The sequence below is a fragment of the Copadichromis virginalis genome, linkage group LG8 (genome assembly GCF_057382275.1).
Source record: "Copadichromis virginalis isolate Kocher_CV1m ecotype Utaka linkage group LG8, C_Virginalis_male_GT1.1, whole genome shotgun sequence".
Classification (NCBI taxonomy): domain Eukaryota; kingdom Metazoa; phylum Chordata; class Actinopteri; order Cichliformes; family Cichlidae; genus Copadichromis; species Copadichromis virginalis.
Window position 1 is genome coordinate 5,802,103 of NC_140625.1, and position 18,715 is coordinate 5,820,817.

The 18,715-nt window shown below is 40.2% G+C and overlaps 1 protein-coding gene across 1 annotated transcript in view; it reads left to right on the forward strand.

Annotated features, from left to right (window-relative positions):
* Positions 1 to 18,715, forward strand: part of gas7b (growth arrest-specific 7b) — a 59,539-nt gene that overhangs the window by 26,332 nt on the left and 14,492 nt on the right. Inside the window, exons 3-8 of the mRNA XM_085465484.1 lie at positions 5,316 to 5,393; positions 6,765 to 6,853; positions 8,366 to 8,419; positions 12,450 to 12,539; positions 16,112 to 16,227; positions 16,445 to 16,519. Of these exons, the coding sequence (XP_085321610.1) occupies positions 5,316 to 5,393; positions 6,765 to 6,853; positions 8,366 to 8,419; positions 12,450 to 12,539; positions 16,112 to 16,227; positions 16,445 to 16,519 (502 nt within the window). The remainder of the gene's footprint in view (positions 1 to 5,315; positions 5,394 to 6,764; positions 6,854 to 8,365; positions 8,420 to 12,449; positions 12,540 to 16,111; positions 16,228 to 16,444; positions 16,520 to 18,715) is intronic.

An 18,715-nucleotide genomic window follows, 5' to 3' on the forward strand; every position in this document is an offset into this window, starting at 1 on the left:
CTCTGTTTTGATCTTTAAAATGATACCTGCGTGATTTCATGTGACTGTAATCCGGCTGAATGTTCACTCAGTGTCTGTTGTAGTCATGGTACCAGAGAGAGACGCCGTCCATCAGGGCCTGTAAGGACAGACCCTGCTGATAGTGCCTTGTTTCTGTCAACACAATCACCTCTCAGTGTCTCCCTGATTAGACACACACACTGACACACTGGCACAGAGACAGCTTAATACTATCCCAGAGTGAAGTCACTATAAAACTTGACTGATGATACTAATATCTTACAACTCTTGTGTGCCTTTGGGTTAAATAATACAGGTAAGAGTGGTTTATACATGCAACTGTCACACAAGCAGCATGACGACATTACATTCACATTTACATTCTACAGCAGTGCGCAAACTTGTGTAAACCATGCATACATTTAGCCTTACTAGCATCCTTTACCTTCAGGTGAAAACCAACAAAATCAAGAAGTCAGTAAATGAAAACAATCCTCATTTCCTCCTACTGAGCCAAAATAAAAACAAATTATATTCAGTACATTTTTCTGTCACTCAACTTCAAGACAGTTTGGCAGGGGCTCTCGTTTCCTGCGCTGCGTTCAGACAGAGAGCTGGCTCTCAGGCGTGGAGATTGGACCAAACGCTCACTTTTCAGTGTGAATTCCTACCAGAACACATAACCACGTGTCAGTAATAAGACCTGACAGAACAGTTAGAAACATTATTCATACTTGGCCTTGTGTTGTGAATCAGCTTGTTGTACTGGTTTCACATGTGCACCTATCTCCTTCATATAACTGGGATTGTGGCCTAGCAGTCACTGATGACCCTCACATCAAACCTGCTCACAGCATGCTCGCCTCTGATCACGGCTGCGGCGGTCAAGTTGCGGTCATTAGCACGGATCTAAACTTAGCTGAGGTCTCCACCCAGGCACGAGCCAAGGGTTTCTCCTTCTGCTCCTTTAGGATTTAATGAGGTGCTTAAGTGCTGCTGTCTTAAAAGTTGGACCCAACTCGCACTCTCACTGGATAAGACTGTTGTTGAATAGTAAAAACATCTATTTCTCCCTTTCACATTATTCCACTGAGAAGTCAGCAGATCTTACTTGTTTTTATGCGTTTGGTGCTATAAAAGGAGTCCCACAATATTTCCTATGAGAAAAAAAATGATTAATTTTTCATAACTTTTTTTGTTGTTATTTTTTTCACACATCAGCAGCATCTGTATCCTGGCTCATAAAAAAAGCAATATTGTTGCTATGGTGTTGTGAAACTGGCCTCACAGGGCACGGGAAAAACCTGCAGGACTTATTTTCTGAGTCTTAGCTGCACGATGACTAAAAGCTTAGAGAACGCTCGGTCCTGACGCACGCACACAACCGCTGTACTACAGGTCTTGTGGTTTTTTTCTCTTCACTACCACAGCAGCTGTTTCCAAACAAACACATTTGATACAATTTTTAGGTATTTATAGCAACTCTGCTATTTTCTTTGGACTTCCCTTTGGTTACGCTAAAGTTCAGCGAGATTAGATTGTATATGTGTGTGTACGTGTGTGTATGTGTGCACGCGTGCGTGTGCATTTGTGTTTCTGTGTCACCATGGTAACAGCAGAGTGCGTGGGTGAGGGCTGCATGTCCTTGTGTTGGAGATTGTTTTTTTTTTTTTCTAGGTTTTCCTTCCTGTGTTGCTGGGTGCAGCAGAGCCGCGGTGCTGGCTGTTGCAGCTTGTACCCGTCTCCTCAGAATCTCCACTCATCCCAGTGAACCAGTGGGCTGCTGGATAAACATACTAAACCAAAGTCATTCCAGCCAGAGCACACATGCTGTAGATACAGATTCAGTCCCAGGATTTTTAAGGCCGAATTGTAAAAGCAATTAAATCTGCCCTGTTACAGCATACCCTGTTTTGTGAAAACATGCAACATTAAATGTGTATAAGTTACTTTTCAAATACAGTAAACTACTAAAATTCAGCTCAACATTCAGTTAACAACATATTTGATTCACTTTTTCCATGAGATTAAGTGAACATGACTAATAAGTAGTTAAATGATATAAATAAGAGCCTAAAAGTCTTATCAAGGTGGCTACTGGCACGACTGCTTCTAAAGGACTTTACTTGAATCTGACAAAAATGACTTTACAATGTTATAAGTTCACATAAGGTACACAGACAGTGTACAGTATTTATGTTTAGTGTTTTTGATTGTTTTCCCCATATTTTTCTGCATGTTAGGAAAAGCACATGTTAGTGCGTCTACAATCTGGAGATAACACAGTGAGTGAACGGGCTGCTTGGACTGATAAAAACCAGATACAGGAGGTAGCTAATCCATCAGGGACCTGTGTCATATGGTTATGAATAAAATATAGCATCAGTGTCAAAGCTAACTAGGCCATTCTCCTTCTCCCTGTTTCGAATCAGGGATCTCTCTCGGTGTGGCGTCGTGGACAATAAGCTGTCGGCGTGTTGCTATCGGACCTGCTGTCGACTAGTTTCATTCATTCATTTTTACTTTTAAGCATCGCTGTCTTCCGTTGTCAGTCACACTGTGCAAAATGAAAATCCGAGACGTTTGCTCTATCCGAAAAGAAATGAATGCTTTTATGATCCATAAATGAGCCCGTGCTGATGCAGCTTGGATCATTAGATGACTTCATTCTGTCATTGATTTCATGAATCTGCTTCATTAAGACCCACGTGAAACCTGAAAAGGGCGGATAGAAAAGCGAGTAAACTGCACTCTTTGGTCTCTGTTCTGTAATCCAGGCTGTCAAAGTAATTTAGGATGATTGACAGCTTTTTAGACCCAATCTCCTCTGTGACAAGGCAGGCTGATGAAAATCACTCCTGCTGCTGCAAATGTATCACTGTATCTGTATGAACGAATGCAGCAAATGTTAAGACTGATGTGTGTAAAAAAAACCAAAAACAAAACAACAAAAAAAAAAACAGGTTCATGGAAATGATCAGAGCCAGTTGCCTGGAAACTCAATCTGTCCCTCTCTGGGATTGAACATATAGTAAATATGTGGGCTTTTGCACCTTTTAATACAAATAAAAGTGCTATTTGGTTGGAAAAAATATTTACGGGCAATTCATGCTGAAAATGATTGTGATAGCCTTCGTTAATTTGTAAATCTAGTTTAAATCTGACTAAGAGGGATTTATGAAATTGTATTTTTAATGATGTTTTGAATGCTATTCCTCTGGCAATACATAGAATGACAATAACAAGCAATTTCCCTCTGCTAAGAAGGTTATACAATAATTTTCTGCTTTAATATCCCATTTTTCTTACTGTATCGATTTGTTTGTGACAGCCTAACAGAGAGGAATTGATACATTTATGGCCAGCGAGTGCCAGCGAGTGCCAGCGAGTGCCGGCTCTGCCCCGATGTTGTACATCAAACATGAAGGCACAGCCTCTCTCCATAAGCTCGCTGCCAGTTATCCCCTCCATGCGTGTCATTTGAGCTGATGGGCTTGGCTCAGTTGTCTCCTCTGCTGAGCAGCGCCAAATAGAGCAGGGCCGGCCTAAAAGACCCGAATGAAATGAGAGCTCTTTACATGTTTGTGCCTATTCTCTCTGTGATCATAGAAAATGGCTAATTGAGCCCAGCACTGTGGTCAGAATGGACATAAGGGAGTTCAAATGAAAGGGGTATCTTCTAGGATCTGCATTGGACTTGCTTTTACAATCTTCAATTGCCAGCAACTTTTCCAGCAGGAATGAAACGGGGATAGATGTTGGGAAAGTATCATCAGTACCTCTGAGAAGCTTCATTAATACTTTTTTTTGCTTGGTTCAAAGCTTGAACCTTTTGTACAGGTACAGTTCAACCAGGAAAAGAGAACAGGTGGTTGATAAAAGACGTGTATATATATATATTTTTGTAGCAGCCAGAACAGATGTCATTAAAAAATAAAGGCTGGGTAGACCTTCAACTTCCACATGACTTCAAGTGGGAGTTCTTGCATTTCAGTTGGCCTGTGACACGTCTATAGCTCAAGTAAAGTTTACTCTGTGATGTTTCCATTATTAAGTGTATAGTACTTTTTCTAACTCTGCGATGCAAAAAATAACTAAACTTTCACCACTGGAAAGAGGACAGCGTTTCCTCAGTGGGTGTGTTGAAACACATTCTTGTGTTTGCTAGCTTTTGATATTTCTAATTTTCCAGAAAAACATGCTAGAACTGACAAAAGGCAAATATTTTATATTAATATGGCATACTATATTTCTACATATTTGTGTCTGCATGAACAGAGACAGTGGCTTAAATCTCTATAGTAAAATCTTGATATTTGGCAAACATCCTTCCACTTTGACTGCATTTGAGCTGGAAGCATCGCCGATAGAAACACTGTCCCTGTCCTTCCAGTGTGGTAAATGTTCATCTTGTCCAGTGCAACAGGTTGATCCAGGAGGTTTTGATGGAACGAGGTTTCTGTACAGCTGTAGCTGCCACGCAGCAGTCTCTGATTTTCTGTTGCTAAGTGATCCTGACTCTTAGAGGAATATGAATCAAACAGACTTCACTCTTGTCCAGTTTTTCTGGGTGTGATGAGAGGCAGAGCAGGTCAGAAGGTTGTTAGTTTGATCGTCTGTTCTTCCAGTCGGCATGTCTTAAATTTCTTTGGGCAAGATGCTGAACCCCATGTTGCCCTGACGTATCCGTCCAAAGAATCAAAGACGTATCCTTTCAGTTCTATTCTGAGCCTTCAAGACTCAGAATAAAAGAGGCGCATGAAGGTGAAGTCCATTTGAATACTGACAAAATAATGTCAGTAGTCAAAAAGTTATTAGTCTGACCTACAGACCTAGACCTATCTAGCTACATCTTAGCTACTAAAACAGTGACAGTTACATTTAACACATTTGCAAATGTTGTGGTCAAAATAGAAATTGACACACATTATCTCTTTGATTATAACAGGTCCTAGAACACTTGCACTGTTCCTGTGTTGTCAACAATGACTCTTTTTTTTTTTTTTTTTTACTACTCGAGAATCAAAAGAGGCCTCACGTTAAAAATACGAACACTATAAATCAAAATTATAGCTGATACACGATGTAGAAGTGAAACAGAATAGATGCCCTCTGACTGCGGTCGAGATGTGGCTTTTTTTTAGTTTAACTGCTGACTACGACAAGAGCTAAGTTCCATCTGTGAATCACTTCTTCTTATGGTTTCCAAAGTTGTTTCCAAAGTTGTCAACAGAATAACAAAAGAATGTAGCAACTGGTGTTACTTTGTTAATGTCATTGTGTTCTTTTCTTCCCCTTCTCCCAAACACCAACAGAGACAACATGGGAGAGACCGTCGAGTGCACCGGGGACGCCAAAGAACTCCTTCCGACACAAGAACTCTCTGCCAGCAGGTACTGAATATTTATTTCTCCAACTCAGCCTCTTTTACTTCAACTTCCTCAAGTTATAATGCCACAGGGCTGTGAATTCTCTGAAGATTCCACAATGGCACAAAGCACCCACTCACATACACACCACACACAGTCACTTCCTGTAACTAACTTAATCTGGAGCCTCAACTAAAGAATTAAGGCCTGCAGTGTCCCTCTTTTGGCTCTGCTCCTAAAAGAAGACAGAAGGAAAGAAAGAAGCAGTAAGGTTTGTAAGTGGTAAAATACAGGAAGCGGGCTATGTTCATTCACTTTGGTTAGAAATTACTTTTCTTTTCTTGCCTTGTTAAATAAAAGAATGGAGAAAAGGTTGGCCATGTTGACTGTGTGAGTTACATTAGTGTTTAGTAAGTGGACGTTCGCTGATTCTTAGTAAAAGCCATTTAACGTCTCTTTTCAGTGGTTGGAATTGTTTGGATTGTGGTTGTTGTTGTTTTCACAGGCAATCCTGCATTTTCAAATGCACTATGACCAAGATTTTCAAAATAGGTGTAATTTTTTATTCAACATGATCCAAAATGAGCAACTGACCACATAAAATATTTACCGAGGTCAAAACAGAGAATAGTTTTCTCATATCTGCTGGCCTTCAGGTAAAATCCAGGTTTAAGACACTTCGATATTGGCTTCGTTCTTCTGACCCAGAAGCTACGTCCATGTTTTTCTTTAGGTTCTTAAACCAAATGATCAATTAAAATTTGTTAAGCTGTAAACATTCATACTATTAGAAAATCTGTTAGGTTAGCATAAATTGACATTTCCTGTAAATTGCATTTTAAACTAAATGAATACTTTTTAGATTTTCTTATGTATGAAAAAAATAAATAAGTCAACACACTAATGGATCATTAACAATAAAGCACAACTATTTTCTTTTTATCTAACAACATGAACAACGTTTAGCTGTAGGCTAAAATTGTTAGCTAATTAGCTGCTATAGCAGTATCCTCTTTCTGGCTAGCCACTGATCCATTGGCTTTGTTATTCTAAATCTCTATCTGAAAATATGTCAATTCAGTGATTTACTGTAAAACTGAGATTTTTACATATATAAACCTTTAAGACATTCCCATGTAACCTGGTGGTGGATTTACCTATACCACAAGCTAGTGTAATGTAGCTAACTGATTATGTGTGTTTGTTCCATTAAAGGCATTTTCAGACCACAAAGCAGAAATAAGTTCAGTTCAGTTGTGGTTTGGTTCAGCTCTTAAAGAGGAGGAGCAAACTCCCTTATGATAAGAATAAGTTTACATCTTATCCATAGAATCCTGAATGTCTTTCTTTCTGCCTGTCTTTATCTGTCCTGGTGTCTCTCATTTGTTTTTCCAGTGAATGGATTTCACTCAGGTGGTAGTCCCTTGCATCATGTGGAGCACTCACACAACAGTCTGGTTAGGAAGAGCAATACAGAGCCCCAGGTAAAGCTGTCTGATTTTATTATTTTTAGTCCTTGACTATATCACTGAAAGCATAGATGCAAAAGATGTGGATATTCAGCTGTCAAGGCTTGCTTGTTTGCTCCTTTCGAAGAAAGTCTGTCGCTGTTTTTTAAAGTTTTACTATCCCAAAGACTCAAAAGCGATGTGAGTCCCCCAAATTTAGCACAAAAGTTGTGAAATGTCACATGGAGTGAAATTAACTAAAATTAGTGGTGTTGGTGTCTTTCCAAGGTTTGAGAAAACTTGTCTCACTGCTGTTTCTTTGTGCTCTAAATCATCTTCCACCCTGCCAGGTTTTTCACAGGCATGACATTTAAACAGTCTGTTTGTCCTGCTGTATGCTCCCCGCCACATGTAGATAACTGCTTATTTTAAGAACAAGCGTACTATGACTCAGTTTTGTCTCATAGTGTATCAGTTTAGGACACATGAGGACAAGAAGTTGAGGTTAGAGCTCCACAGGTGCAGTACAACTAACCAAAGTACTTGGTAATGGCATTGGAGTGCAGAAGAGATAAATAACCCCTGTGAGGGTGGGACGAGGCTGTTTAGACGCTTTGATTAAGACTTAAAACAACTTCCCAGTAAACTGGTGCGGCTCTATCAGGACGTTATTGTGGATATAATAATAAATGACCCTGCTTCTGCTTCTCTGTTGCAAAATCATTGCTTTAGGTTAGTTTGTCTGCCAACACAACTCGATCCATATCCAGTGTTTAGAAACAATTAAAGATGTAATGATGTACAGCTATACTGATGATGCATGATGTCATGATCAGACCACCTCTCTCTTTCTCCGCTCGGTATTAATGGAGCAGCTGATGGCAGTTTGAGCACATTAATCCCTCCTACAGTATCTGCTCCCCTGATCATAATTAACCAGGCACTCAGGGTGCAGTTATACAGGATCCACCCACCAGTTTTTCACTCGCTGTCACCTCACTTCTCTCCTTTTCTGCATCGCAGACTCGTGTACACAAACCCGCTCATTCAAAAACTGCAAACACGCACATGATGCTAATGACTCAAGGTCCTGTTCCCTTTTCTATCTTTAATTATTTTGTGGGAAAAGAGGTGATAAACTCCCTATACTTTCCATCTAGCTTTACTGTTTAACACTTATTTATTTCACCCACTGCTGCTTCAGCCCAGAGCACTGGAAATGACTCTATTCTGAGCTTAAGTGTTGGAAATCACACACACATGCATCAACATTCACACAAAGAGAGAACGCAAGCCGTGCTTTGCTTTGCTCTGCAGAACTATCCTCCCTACTCTGCACAGCAACACACACACACACAAACACACATCCATACACACTAGCAGCAGCAGCACCAGGAGCACAGAGAGCGCCAGACAGACGCTAACAGCGCTCGCCTGGAAAACAACTGTGTTTGCGTGCATGTGCGGGTGGCGGTGTGTGTACGCCGAGCAGTCATGTCTGACACGGAGGATGGAGTTTTTGACGGAGCGTCCTTCTTCTCTCTGCAGTGCCCAGGATCGACGTCGCCCACGAGGAAACACAACAAGGAGACCACGGTCACGGTGAGTGGGGCAACTACTGGGAACTCTTAACTAACCATGAACTCACCCCAGAGCACTACAATAGTCCCAAAGGACCAGCAAGGAAGAACTTGAGTCTTTATTTCTGAACTTATTAGCTAAAGAAAAAATATGTCTAATGCAGACGTCCCTCCTGGTGGACTTTTTATCAAACCTCATGATTTCTGCATCATTTAAAATACATCAGTGCATATACTAACTAACTAAACCTTAACTGCATTGTAGCTGTAAATGCTTTTCATTTTCTCTTCAGGCTTGCTTTGTTTGTTTGTTTGTTTTTTTTATCTGTCCGCTCCTGTGAGAATTGTTCGATGCTTATTTTCAGTTGCTAGTGTACAGATACACAGTGACATCATCCTGTTCAGCATCCAGATGATTTCTCCTCTGCTGTCAGGTCATTACTTCTTGTTTGGCCTCACACTAGGAAAATAGCAGACGTCCTGCTCCCAGGAGGTCATGGATTAAGCCCAGGCTTTTATTTTCTCAGGATATATATATGTGTATTAAAAAAAACATGCTTGAAATGTAAGGGGGAGGGGGCATTTCTTGGCTTCCATAGCAACCAGAGCGATGCTATTGATAAGCAGATAGTTATAAGAGGAAACAGGAGTGAGAAAAGGGAGGTGAGAACAGCAACAGTCGATATCAAATAGCTACTACTGATGCCGTCTGCTGACAGCGAAGTCTTGAAGAGGTCAGGTGACCTTCAGAAAAGTCACGCTTCTCTTCTTGCACAGGAGATACACACTTTGCAGTGGTAGAGACCTGTTGTTTATCTTTTTGAACATCACAGTGAGGATAAAAGGATGAATAAATTAAAAAAAGATGAAGCTAAATAAATAAGATGTATTCTCATCACCAGACCAGTTTAGACTATAATACTATAAAACATGTTTCAGTAACAATATCAAATTTAGATTTAAGTTTTTAAGTGTATACTTTGAAACACTGTTTCATTTTCAGCCCTCAGGCTGATGGGGCATTGTTGTCAGGCGGGCAGGTGGGCGACGTTGATAAATGGCAGGATTGTCAACTTGATACCATAGGTGTATCTACTAAAAATCTCAGAGAAGTTCAAATCCCTGTCACCTCGGCCTCGAGGCCTCGGTTAGAGATCAAGTTTTGATTGTAAATGCAATCAGTCGAAAAGGAAGATTGATTGATTGGTGAATCTACTAAGAGGCTGAAGCTGAGCTTTTATTTTTGTAAGACAAAAAGTCTTTATTTTAGCATAACAAGAACAATTTGTCCAAGATTGCTGGATTGTAAAAACTCAAAACAAAGCAGTGCACACTGATTGTAAGCCTTATCGCTGATACGGTAGTATTCAGTGACATGATAACACCAAACACCAACCAATCCAGCTAATGACATGTTGTAACTCTTGGCCTCCAAAAGAACGTACGTTAGAAAACTAACAGATTATTGTGCTAATTACTGGACATGCTGTAACTTGTTCACTTATATTAAAGCAGATAAACACATGGTCGTCCATGTGTGACGCAGCAGAGGGAAAGCCAGCAACAATGCTGACAGAGAATCCAAGCTGCGCACTAAACAGCCAGGCAGTGATGCAATCAACAGCTGGAATTTCCACAGGTTTTTTTTTTTGGTTTTTATCTTAACTTTACCGTCTGCAGCAACTTGAAAAACTGTGTTCTTGAACAGTTTCTGATGTATTTTGCCCCAAATCCTTTTAAGCTGTGAGCGCTGTGAGTATGACCTGACCATTCAACCAGTGAAATTTGCCCCCTTAATGATGCTGGCAACTTTTCCGTCTTTGGCTTGTGGCGATTACTCGATTGGGATCCATTGATGGTTTCTTGTAAACGTAGTGGAGTTTTTAGAAGAACTTTAATCCTATGAACATGCTACAAGTGAATACTTATCTTTACACATTGTTACTAAACCACAATATTCAAAGAAAAGACACAGTTTGACATCTTCAATCGTTTCTAGAAAAGAAAGATTTATTAAATCTAAAATCGTACTTGTTATTAATCTCTGGCTCTCATCTACAACATGTCTGTTATCCTGTCTTCCTTCTCTCACCCCAACTGGTTGCCGCAGATGGCCCCACCCCTCCCTGAGCCTGGTTCTGCCAGAGGTTTCTTCCTGTTAAAAGGAAGTTTTTCCTTCCCACTGTCGCCAAAGTGCTTGCTCATAGAGGGTCATATGATTGTTGGGTTTTTCTCTGTATGTATTATTGTAGCGTCTGGGTGCTGGTTTAGCTCAGTGCGTTGAGCAGCTGAGAGCGGACGGGTTCAAGTCTGGTCCACGTCCCTTTGCCGCATGTCTTCCCCTGCTTTCCTGTCCTTTCTTCACTGAGTCCATCAAATAAAGCTGAAAAAGGCCTTGAGGCGACTGTTGTTGTGATTTGGCGCTGTATAAATTGAACTGAATTAAAAGTCAATCTGAAAGTTTATGAACTAAGTAAAACTTTAACATTTTGGAGTTGAGGTTTTCACATGTTGCATCATATTTTTGGTAACTTCTAGCTTTAAGACAACACCTTCAGAATTCTATAATTAGGTGGAGCTATGTGTCTGCCATCACACTGCTTCAAAATGTGAAGAAATCCCAATCTGTGCCCACTGTGAGTGTTGAGCTCAGACTGGATATTGCTGGGAGGAGGGGCAAGTTGTTAGGGTCACCAAAGGTCAGGAGAGAAAGTGCTGGAAGCAGTGCCTTGTGTGTGTGTGTGTGTGTGTGTGTGTGTGTGTGTGTGTGTGTGCGTGTGTCTGAATTCAAACAAACTAAGCCTTTCATTGGATACTTAGTTGGAAGTCTCTTTGCCCTCATCTTCACCAAAGGAAAAGCAGGGGTCAGTTTAAAGCCCTGGTAGCTTTCAACCTCTGGACCTCCACAGCGATTAAATAGGAAGCCATTACTTCAAACAAATTATAAGCTTCATAAGCCAAGAAAAGGTTAAATTAGAGGCCCCTTTCTTCTAACTCATAGCATGTCAGACTATTGGCTCTGGAAAAGACATCAGCACAACCATATTTGTTGAATTCCCCTGAAAGGCGTGGCTTTGGTATTAGACCAGGGTGCCACTGAAGTTTGTTAAATAGCAACTGTGCATCATCGCTGCAGGCTGATTACCTCCTGAGGTTAATGGGAATGTGAGAGAAAGCTCCTGTTGTTTGCTCTGAAGTGAAAACTTGTGTCTTTATGTATGTCTTCACTGTGGAGACGTGTCTACTTTTTTCTGGGCTCTGTCTTTTCTGCTTCTTTTTCTTGTTGGATTGACAGCAAATGAATCTGCAGAGCGAAGTGTAGTTTTTGTTCTGCTAAACCTAGAAGCGATGAATTGTCAAAGCACCTCTGAGATCTGAGAATCTATTATACTATGTGAGTTCACTCCTGAAAGCGGTGAGGTTACCTGTGGTTGTCTGCTACCTTTCCACACTAGTGTAAAAGTTTGAAAAAAAACCCCAATAAGAGCAGAGAGTAGTAGAGCATCATCAGTTGTGTGCAGTCCCTCTGCTTATGAGTGCTTCACAGCGGGGAGACTTGAAGCCAACAAACTCAAGAACACTGCTGCTGACAATTTACACCGCCGCGATAATTAAAGGCAATTTTCCGGAATCCATCCCACTGATTGCTCTGAAACCAGAGTAGAGCAGAGAGTGTCGGGCTATAGAGCAGAACAATGTATCCTCAAAAAAGCTAAGAACCACAATGGCGCTGTGTTGACAATGCTGTCCCTGAGGACAGCGAGCGCTGAAAAAAAATAAACGAACAATGTCAGCTTGACTGTAAACGTTTGGGCTTTTTTCACATCGGCATCTTCTCATAGCTGCACGGATGAGAGAGGGTTGCCAGAGCAACAGAGCACGCGCTACCTTGAATAGCAGTGCAGGTGTCTGTGTATGTGTGAGAGAGTGCACGTGCACGTGTGAACTGCCTGTCAACACAAGGAGCAATCACAGGTGTGTGAAATCAGTTATTCGTCATGATCCCATAAACTGCCCATTAAACTGCGCTTGCTCCCCCCTCTCTCCTGCAGATCAACTGTGTGACGTTCCCATCACCCGCCTGCATGCCCGAGCAACAGCTACTGAAACCCAGTGAATGGAGCTACTGTGACTACTTCTGGGTAAGTTTACCTGAGTAACTATTTTCTATAGATCAAGTCCAGAACCTACAAAAACATAATCTTTTCATGATTTTAGTTTTTATATAGAAAGATTTGCAGTTGACCATCCTTATGTGTCCATGTTATGAGAAACAACACTGGATCCTCTTCATCTTTCATCGTGATTTCATATTTATGTCATCCTGGCCCAACTGCACGCTGGGAATCAGTATTGGCTTTAATAACATCCAAGACACAGCGCAGCAGGGAAACACATTACATGTAACTGGCTGGAGCACAGTGAGGCCAGCTGGCCTCAGCTGCTCTTGTTTGGACATCTCCTTCCCCTGCAGTGTAATTTCTACCAGGTGCAGTTTGTGTGGTAACACACTGTAATCACAAACACAGGTGACAATGCAGTAGAAAGAAAGAGAGAGTGGAGAAAGTGGATGGGAGAGTCCAGGAACATCTGGTTTTCTGTAAAATGTGCAGTTCCCAAAATTCAGGATTATCTGTTCTCTGAGTTCCGATGTCAGTTTGTCATGTATGGTGTAGCTCCCAGTCTACTGACTGCTTTCTGCAATTAAAGCTGTACGCACTGTCCAGTGTTTAAGTGATTTCTAACAGGCTTTAGAAGACGTTAAGAGACTTTAGACACAGTTTTAAATATAGCCTGTATATAAAAAAGGTACAACTCAGCACCACTTCATTGAAATAGCTACTGCAATATTATGCGTGGTCGTGTCCAACACTGAAGATGTAGTCCTGCTGTCGTGTTGACTGTCTAGCCATCGCAGTCTTAGCTAGCATCGTCTGCTTGCTGTCTAGCTCACTATCAAATGTCATTTTATTATGTCCTCCATTAAAACTCTAAAAAATTAAGAAACACAGTCCTAATCAGTGTTGGTCAAGTTACTTGAAAAAAGTAATCAGTTACTAATTACTGATTACTTCCCCAAAAAAGTAATCCCGTTACTTTACTGATTACTTATTTTCAAAAGTAATTAATTACTTAGTTACTTAGTTACTTTTTAAAAACACGATTTACAACCTGAAGAGGTGATAAAGCGATAGATCTTTCAGCCCAATTCTACTTTTTCTACATAATCCATCATACAAAATGTAATCAAATGGAAAAGTCTCTTTTTTTAACTTGTTTTATTAGTTTTAATCTTTTAATTTTATGCATCAAGCAAAAATTTAATTATATGCAACATTCTCTGACTTGAATAAATTAGTTTAACATTTAAACCTATTTTCTACACATTCCAGCACATAAAATAAAATATTTTTTGTGTTTACACTCAGTCTTTCAAATAGATGCAAGTAAAACACAGCAGAAAATAAATAAAGTCAAAGACTCAGCGGTCCTTTTGCTCTATTTTCACCTGTAAAGCAGGAGTAGGGTAGGCGGAGGTTTACCCTGGTGCAGGTGTGCCGCAGCGGTCAGTTGAAGAATCCGCGAGTTTCTCTGTGAATTTCCCATTACGTCGTAGCGCACTCGGTGCTTGCTTGGAAGTTTAGGGGTTTTTTCGCTGTAAAAAGAAGTTTTCTTCCCACACACGATGGACACTAATGTTTTTGTCACTTTTTATAGAATCAAACTCAAAGTAAGGTCAGTACTTCTACGCTTTAAACGCTGCACGCTCATACTCTCTCCCGCACTCGATATATGATCCATTGTTGATCTGCACACAGCTGTTGTCACGAACGGCGCACTCGCTTACGTCACTGTCATGAGACATTCTCGCAAAAAAATCACGGTTTCAGTAACACAGCGTTCCTACGTGAAAGTAAGTGTAATCTAATTACCGTTTTTGCAATAGTAATCCCTTACTTTACTCGTTACTGTAATCCGATTACTTTTTTCAAGTAACGCGTTACTGCCCATCTCTGGTCCTAATCAAGTGTTTTTAATCCAATATCAATTTAATTTTTAAAGCGCTCAATCTTTTAGTTCAGGTCGCTTCATACTGTAGGGTAAAGACCCTGCAATAATACAGAGAATACCCCAACAGTCAGACGAATCCTCATGAGAAAGCACTTGGCAACAGTATTCTAGGGTTTTACTGTTGGGGTAGTCACCGAAGACAACTTCAAACCTCAAAAGGTTCATGTCAATCGAAAAAACAGGATGAATGGATGGATTGGTCATCCCATGGATGCTGGGCATCGGAAATATTTTTGTACTGTATCTGCTAAGGTAAGCGTGCCAGCGCACTTTTAGAAGCATGTTACATGTCGTCCCTCTCTACATTTTTACTCATGTCGTTGTAACCAATGATTAAAAAAAACACGACTTGCATTTTAAGGTGCTATTTGCTGCAGTAAGTGAGTTGCTCACCCCAAGACGAGATAGCATACAGTGGATATGTGACATTAGAGCAACATAGTACATCTGGAGGAAGTGAAACCAAGATAGGAAGCTGAAAGCTGTTAAAATACTCTCTGCTAAAAAACCTGGTGCTTGGAAGGTAATATCCAACTAGTTTAGGAAACACATGTCCAGCAGCTGTTTGCAGAAAACAGCTGGTGCGAGCTCTGATAAAGCATTGTAGCAACAGCAATGCCATCGATATGGTAACGAAACTGGTGGTTGGAGACAAAAGTATAATCAGAATTCTTGTGACTGTGTGCAATGAATTAGAAGACGGTTAGCAAATCCGACTGCTCAGAGTGATACAGCAGTAATAAAAGTAAGTCATGATATTCATCATGCATATAATGATCATATTAATCATGCATATAATGATCATATTCATCATAATATTACATTGTTGTTTTGATGGTCACTGCAACTATTTGCAACTGGTTGCCAATCACCAGCAACTCATTTTACTAAGTCGCAAGACGGCTTTTTGCTCTGATGTGACAGAGCCATGAATAAGTGAGCAGAAAGAAGCTAAAATGTCTTTTGAAGGTGAAATTTTTCACAGAAAGATTGCAGAAAACAGCTGGTGCGAGCTCTGATAAAGCATTGTAGCAACAGCAATGCCATCGATATGGTAACGAAACTGGTGGTTGGAGACAAAAGTATAATCAGAATTCTTGTGACTGTGTGCAATGAATTAGAAGACGGTTAGCAAATCCGACTGCTCAGAGTGATACAGCAGTAATAAAAGTAAGTCATGATATTCATCATGCATATAATGATCATATTAATCATGCATATAATGATCATATTCATCATAATATTACATTGTTGTTTTGATGGTCACTGCAACTATTTGCAACTGGTTGCCAATCACCAACAACTCATTTTACTAAGTCGCAAGACGGCTTTTTGCTCTGATGTGACAGAGCCATGAATAAGTGAGCAGAAAGAAGCTAAAATGTCTTTTGAAGGTGAAATTTTTCACAGAAAGATTGAAGAATGAGGACGATGGTGGCAGAATAGCGCTAATCAAAAAGGGTTCTACAGTTTTCAGTGAAGCCACCTGATTCAGTTTCCTCTGGTGTCATCTCTTTGAGGGAGCGTGCAGCATGTTTATTTTACTTAGCAACTTTGTTGAGGTCTAATGTTCACGTGTGTGTTGCTAAGCGTTTGTTTATTCACTGCATTTCTCGTGTGTTCGCCTTGTTTATCTCGTTAGGCTGATAAGAAGGATCCCCAGGGCAACGGCTGCATTACAGGATTTGAGGTTTTGCTGCAGAAACAGCTGAAGGGGAAACAGATGCAGAAAGAGATGGCCGAGTTCATTCGAGAACGGTATCTGCTACGTTCACTTTTTTAATGTTTCATTTTGTTCACACTTTGTCCTCGGGTTACTGTGACAACCATACAATTGTCATTAAAAACAAACCATTTCTCCTTTTTTCATGCTTGCTCTTTCATGTACATCAGTGCATTGCACAATAAAGGAAATGAACATGGAAACATTGTTGCGTACATGCCGTGTGGTAATCACCCTCTACTTCCTTCTCAGGATAAAGATAGAAGAGGAGTACGCTAAGAATCTCTCCAAGCTCTCACAGATCCCTCTAGCAAGCCAGGAAGAAGGGTGAGTGGCTGTGAAGAAGAAAGACACACAACCTGCCCTCATCACAGAGCGCCCTGTCACACATGGGTGCATGGATCAATATATAAAAAAAAAAAAGCCGCATGTCAACATTTGAAAAGCACTGTGCCAGGCTTCTCACTTTGAAGCTGCTTTAGAGTTGTGCAGGTTGTAAGTACCGCGTTTTAGGCTCCTTCCTTAACAGTGTATTCTGTAATTGTATTGCACAATAGAGGGTACATCTCTTTAAGATATTTCAGCTTTAAACATTAGAGCTGGTTTAAATTAAGTAATTTACAATGACAGTGAACTTTGCTGATAATTTATCCCCTACATATATTACATGTAGGATACAATAAACATAAAGTTATTCCAGGTTTAGGTAACAAGCTTATACATCTACTTACTCTTAGCTCATGTGCTACGTGTCTGATCAGGTAAGACTGTCACATCAAAATTGCAGAGTGTTTAAAACTATACAAATGTGAATTTTATTTCTTAGGAATCAACTTGTCCCTTATAATTATTTTCACCTATTTTATACTTTTGTACTCAGTTTCCACAATCGAGCTTTAAAGTCTGCCATGAGTGATATTGCTAGGTGTAAATTGACGCTAATGCCGAATTAGTCGGCCAATTAGACAATCCAGCAGACAGCTCCTCAGTGAGCAAGCCAATCAAGTAGCCAATCGCGCGAGACATCCCGATGTGAGCTGGAGTCTGGAGGCCCTGTCAGTGAATCTGTGGCCATCCTGTAAAACCACTGCATGCTTTGATCTCCATCCTGCAACACATTCCAGCTATTAAAAGAAAGCACAGGAGAGGAGACACAGACGCATGCGAAGAGAGGGGGTGTGTTAGGAGATTGAAGGGGAGAGGGGAGGGGAAGGTGTGAAGCCCTGCTGGGGGAAAGAGAGTTTCCAGCCACTCCTCTTTTATCCTGTTTGACAACACACAGGATATCATGCTGAGGTGAGAGCAGCTCTTTGTCTGATTCACCGAGGGCACACAGGAACATGTATGTGAATCTCTTAACCTCAGCCTTTAATAGAAGCTCAGGGGTTAACGCAAGTTAAACTGCTGATTATTTGATGTTCACACTATCTAAATACGGATGAAGCACAATTTTTATTCAAATTATGATACATGTGGCCATGATGAAAGATTGTAGTGGCAATATAGGGCAGCAGAATCCTCAGCTAATAAAAAACTAATCACACAAACAAGGAATTTGTTGTGTTGCAAAAAGACAGTGGTGCAGAGAAAGACTATAAATTATACTTTTACTTTATACAAATACTTAGGAATAATTAGCATTGCAGCTAATTCATAAAATTATCCTAAAATATAATGTTAAATAATTAAATGATACCTAAATTAACCACTATTTTACAGTTCATGTATTGGTTTTTTTACGTTTGATTTGGTTTTTAGGCATTAAAACTAAGCAGAACTGCTCTTCTAAGATGGTTTACAATAACTTGCAGTTTCCTACTTTGCCAGTGATGTAACTTTGATTTTTTGTAACTTTTCTTGCCTAATCTCAGTGTAAGTTGTTCATGTGGTGCAACTACAGTATAAAACAAGTCTTTGGCTTGAAAACAACGTGGAAGTGCCTCTAACTTGGATTCCTATTAATGGCCACCAGATGGCGAGACATCTGGTTCCTAAAAGACTTCCAGTCCTACAGAATTCTGGGAGAAAATGGCCCGCAGACTTGAAAACTTTATGATGTCAGTCACTCATTTTGAGTCGTACTGAATAAAGCATTGTTCATGTTGCTAATTTCAGTCATTCAAGGTTTCAGAAAAGAAGATTACACAAGAAACACTCAGTGTCTTATGACTTGTGACTGACAGTGAGTGTGATCTTTTTTGTTTGTTAGATCTGGTTTGAAAACACCAAGATGATGATGCCAAAAAATGCTTGAGGCTTCAAAACAGGAATTTAAACAGGAACTTTAATAATTCATAAAAAGTTTTATTTAGAAAAAAAGTGACTTTAAAACTTGCTGGCAGAATACCTGTACAAGAGTTATGTCTTTCTTTAAATATTACGGGCTAAAACAAATCACTCAGATTAATACATGAATGTGTGTTGTTGCTGATTTGGTTGCTAATGTTAGCTACCATTAGCTAGCTAACATTCTAGCTAACTTTCAGATTCTTCTAGACTTGAGCTAGCATATTTTGAATTCAG